The sequence below is a fragment of the Gadus chalcogrammus genome, chromosome 8 (genome assembly GCF_026213295.1).
Source record: "Gadus chalcogrammus isolate NIFS_2021 chromosome 8, NIFS_Gcha_1.0, whole genome shotgun sequence".
NCBI lineage: Eukaryota > Metazoa > Chordata > Actinopteri > Gadiformes > Gadidae > Gadus > Gadus chalcogrammus.
Window position 1 is genome coordinate 21,729,033 of NC_079419.1, and position 4,808 is coordinate 21,733,840.

The 4,808-nt window shown below is 42.8% G+C and overlaps 1 protein-coding gene across 1 annotated transcript; it reads right to left on the reverse strand.

The window, feature by feature from the left end:
* Positions 1–1,168: 1,168 nt before the first annotated feature.
* On the reverse strand, positions 1,169–3,841 carry LOC130386897 (general transcription factor II-I repeat domain-containing protein 2-like). The gene is made up of 2 exons (XM_056595758.1): positions 3,028–3,841; positions 1,169–2,896 (listed from the first exon to the last, which is right to left on the reverse strand). Exon 2 carries the CDS (start codon positions 2,514–2,516, stop codon positions 1,659–1,661), a length of 858 nt encoding a protein of 285 aa, XP_056451733.1. The 5' UTR covers positions 2,517–2,896; positions 3,028–3,841; the 3' UTR covers positions 1,169–1,658.
* Positions 3,842–4,808: the final 967 nt, after the last annotated feature.

Consider the following 4,808-nt stretch of genomic DNA (forward strand, 5'->3'; position numbering starts at 1 on the left):
TGAATTTTTTTCTCTGAGGGGGGGCTTACTCTCTCACACTTTGAAAACCCCTGTTCTACACAACAGGTCCAAGATCCATCAAGTACCGCATGTGGGCACCGTTGTGTTTCTTTCTTGTTTAATATGCAAAAAGGTGGATCCTATCAAAAGTTTTTGAAAATGTACGGGGGTAATCTACCCCGTAATGATGAAAAGGTTTATGACTTTGGTAGCCGTGTACAACCTAGTGTCTGTAATGAACATGATATGTTATGTGTGCAGTCAGGTATATGCGGATGTAACATGTAACATGTGTTGTTGTTTTTTCTGTTTTGTTTTGTTATGATAATAAAAAAAAACAATGATTTGATTACATTTTAGTCGTACTGTTTTTCTTTATTTTTACGTCTATAGCATATACATAAAGATACATAAGAAATTTAAAATGGTAACCACCCAGCCATATGCATTCCAGGGAATTTAATAGATGGCAATGTCTGATTGCGTTTCCTCCTTTTACCAGATGAGACAGGCATGGCTGCCGTCACATTGTAGCCCTTAGTTGAGGGCATATGCTTATACATGACTACAGTTTGACGGAGCTGTTTATTAGGGATAGACGATAGTGGTATATTATTACTGGCTAAAGATTTCAGAAATACATTCCAGCCCTGTGGTCTGACAGATTCGCAACATTGTAAGGGGCGGTAACATTCTTTAACAGATCAAACATATGGGACCCCTTAATAGTGTCGCCTTGTAAAACGAGCTCCCCCTTGTCCCGACCATGAGACATTTTTAGATTTCTTTAAAGAGTCCAGTATATGTCTGGTGTTGCTCTTGCTTCTGACGGGTATATGTTTCATTATATCCTTATAAATATGATCGCCGCTGGCATCATCATCATCACCACGCTGCTCCATAGCAGATGTATGAACAGGGCCCCCATCCGCAAGTGACAGAGTTAATTCTCCATGCTCACGGTGCCCTTGCTTAACCATGGATAGATAACGCTGCAGGAGAGCGCCGTACCTGGCAGCTTTTTCATACAGGTCTGTATCGGGAGTGTTCAACACCGTCGCAATGGCCTTATCCAGCTCATTTTCAGCAGTCTGTCTAACAGAATCCCTGGGGTGGGTATGCTTTAAGGCAGGGGTAGGCAATTAAAATCCTAATGGGTCCAGTTTCAAAAAAAATCCTCAGGCTTGGGTCCGGGGGTCTATCACACATTTTTTATGACTGTTGTTTTCACTGATATAGGACTGCATGTGTTTTATGTACCAACAGTCAAGGTGTGCATTATGATTCAGAGGCATATTTAGCCAATATAAGTACTTAAGGCGCTAGTAGTATCAGTGTCTGTTTGGTCAACAACTGACTATCAGATCAAATGAAGGTCTTCACTTCATAATATTTCAACAGTGTTTATTAACCTAAAACATATTGTCCAGCAGGGGGCCACATAAGTGTTAAAGTGCATTCAATAATATCCAACAAACAATACCACTTATTTCCACATAACAATTAAACATTGTAATTTAAATTTTTGTTATTCAACTGCACATAAAATAGAAAATAAAAACCTGAGGGCTTAATAAAAAACCTACGCTCCTTTAAAATTAAGAGCTGAACTTAACAATAAAAAAATGATATGACTGTGCTAAACTTATCGCTCTTGCTCAGTGTGAGAAATGAGCTCTAGCTTCTCCTGCCAGGGCTTTAAATCTGGGCTGGGGTGGTGTCAGGGCCATTCTCATGCACATCTGTAGGTGCTCATCAGTGAGCTTGTTACGATATTCATTTTTTATTATGTTCATTGTGGAGAAAGCGGCCTCACAGCTGTATGTTGAGCCAAACATGGTCAGGATGTGCAGGGCTACCTTCCTCAGACCTGGGTAGGCTGTCTCAGATACCAGTTGGAGCCAGAAATTGGCCGGGTCAGTTCTTTGGAAATGCTCTTTCAGCGCCACATCTGCTTGCAGATCTACCAGTTGCATTTGTAGAGGCCCAGCGTTTGCCCACCTGAAGAGCTGTTTGACTTCCTGTGTGAATCCCCTCATATCTGTGATCAGGAATGGGTTCTGGATGAACAGGGTGAGCTGCTGTCCAAAGCTGAAGCTGTCAAAACGCTTGCTGAAGTTGACAATCAGCTTGTCAAGAAAGTCAACAAAAGGAGTCTGATCTCTCTCACCCTGGACCTCCTTCACTGTTGGGAAGTTTGCACACTCTCCCTGCAGGTCTTCTTTGAACACCTCAAGTTTCCTCTGGAAGGAGCGGACAGCTGTCATGAGGTCACCAATTGAACTGTCCTTGCCCTGTAGCTTCAGGTTCAGTCCATTCAGATGAGAAGTGATATCAACCAAAAAAGCCACAATGTGCATCTTCCTCTCATCTTCTAAAAAAAGAGAAAAGGGTTTTGCTTTCTGGCTCTTCAGCTGTGCCAAGAAAGCTGAGATCTCTTTTTGAATGGACCAAAAGCGCTCCAGCACTGAGCCATCTAACATCATTGTGGAGCAGGAGCTCATCATAATCGGCATCAACTTCTCGGAGGAATTCCCTCAGCATGCGATGTTGATAGGATGAAGATGCCCGGAGAAAGTTGATCATTCTCATCATTGAGGTCATCACCTCAGCATACTCATCTGACAGGGCAGCACACAGGACTGATTGATGTATGGTATGGTAAGAGATGAGCTCGGGATTGTCCTCTTTCATTCTTGCCACTGCTCCTTTCTCTCTCCCTACCATGGCAGGAGCTCCATCTGTGGTTATTGAAACCACTTGTTTGGGGTCTATTCCCCTCTTCCTCAGCATCTCCTTTATGGCCAAGTAGATATCCTCTCCTCTTGTGCTGGTCTTCAGGGCTGTTAATCCTAACAGGTCTTCTTGGAACATCTTCTTGTCCTTGTTCAGGAACCTGAATGATGAATGAAATGAAATAATGGTGCATTAAATGAATGATTGAATGAATGAATGGAATGATTTAATTAAATGAATTACATTAATTAAATGAAGGAATGGATGAACTGACACAATTGTACAACTCACCTCACACAAACAAGCAGCTGAGCATTGTCAGTCACATCAGTAGACTCATCTGCTGCCAAACTCACACAGGGTGCTTTTTGAATGGCCTCATACAGCTGTGCTAGCACATCCTGGGATAATGCTTCACTCCTTCTTGTGGCTGTTCATGCTGACAGAGGTATTTGCTTGATTTTCTCACACATGTCCTGCTTTTGTTTTCCCTCTAGCAAAGTTTCAGCCACGGCACTCATGCACTCCTTCACAACCTCTGCATCAGTGAAAGCTTTTTTATTCTGACCCATGTGACGACCCAGTTGGGTCTTTGACCCCGCCCCTGCTGTGTGTGCCTGTGTTTCTCTCCCTCCTGATTAGGAGATTGTCGGCAGGCGTGGGATGGACCGGTGGCAGTATAAAGAGCCTGCCCAGACAGCAGACGTGGCTTCTCCCTCCTCCCAGCATTGGCTTTCCTTTGTCTTCCTTTGTATTCACATGGACTGATATTTACATTACCTTTTTGGTTACTTACATTTATACTGACTTGCACCACACTTCTTATTGTTATGTTTATTATATAATAAATTACTTATTATTGTGAAAATAGCGTGGTCTCCCCGGTTCATGTTGCATGCATGGAGCCAGCATGTCACATATGGGGGCTCGTCCGGGATCTGTTTCTGGAAGTGGGTAAGGTAAAGGAAATTTTCCTCCACTTGTTTTGGATTGGCAATTTTTGTCAAATTGGCTTTTTGTTTGTACTGACGGGTAGGAATTGCCTGGGCAGTGGCATTAAATGGAATTGGGGGAGACCCGCGCTAAATTAGTTGAGTTGGTTAAATGATAAATTGAGATTTTGGATTAATTGGTTATTTGGTTGATATGGATTGCTTTGTTTGATTTGCTGGGGAGGAGTAGAGCCAATTAGGAGGCTAGGTGTAGCTTCAATTGGGTGCAGGTGTGGCGGTTACCATGGAAGGCTGGAAGATTAGATCTGCTGGAGCAACTGATAGTCCTCGCGTTAGGAGTAGAGCGCTTACCGCTGTTTATTGTTTTGCCTTTGTTGTTTTTGTTTGTTATTTTTGGTGTGTCGGAAGCGCTGGGGTTGCTTGTAACCAAATTGCTATGGGCACACCGAAGACTAGCTTAGAAGTAGGTAGGGCTGTGTTCTACAGTTAGATGTGGGGCTGCTCCGGTCCTGATTAGGAGTTTGTCGGCAGGTGTGGGATGGACCGGTGACAGTATAAAGAGCCTGGACTGATATTTACATTACCTTTTTGGTTACTTACATTTATACTGACTTGCACCACACTTCTTATTGTTATGTTTATTATATAATAAATTACTTATTATTGTGAAAATAGCGTGGTCTCCCCGGTTCATGTTGCATGCATGGAGCCAGCATGTCACACCCAAAATCCATGCTACTCGGAATGAACACTCGTTTGCTCGTTGTTGGGCAGTGAATGAATAAGTTAACATGTTTGTAGATCGGGCATATTGGGCTTTAAGATCCTTAATTTTTTGTGCACGCACTTCGGATTTGAGGGTAATTTATGTCAAATTCTATGTGCTTCGTTTCGTAGTGGCGTTTTACATTGCTGCTTTTGATGAGCGCCACTGTCTCGGAGCAGATCAGGCACACAGGCTTAGAGCTGCATGCAGGCAGAATGAACATAAATAAGTCTGTCCACTCCTCTTTAAAAGCTCTGTTCTCACAATCTACCTTTCTCTTCTTAGAGCACGCCATCTTTCTCTTGAACTGCAATGAAGCTTTCTCTCTCAACTGAAGGCACTCTTTTCTTCTG

Excerpts from the sequence above, each read along its gene's own strand:
- LOC130386897 (XM_056595758.1), bottom strand. The coding sequence starts at position 2,516 with ATGCCGATTATGATGAGCTCCTGCTCCACAATGATGTTAGATGGCTCA.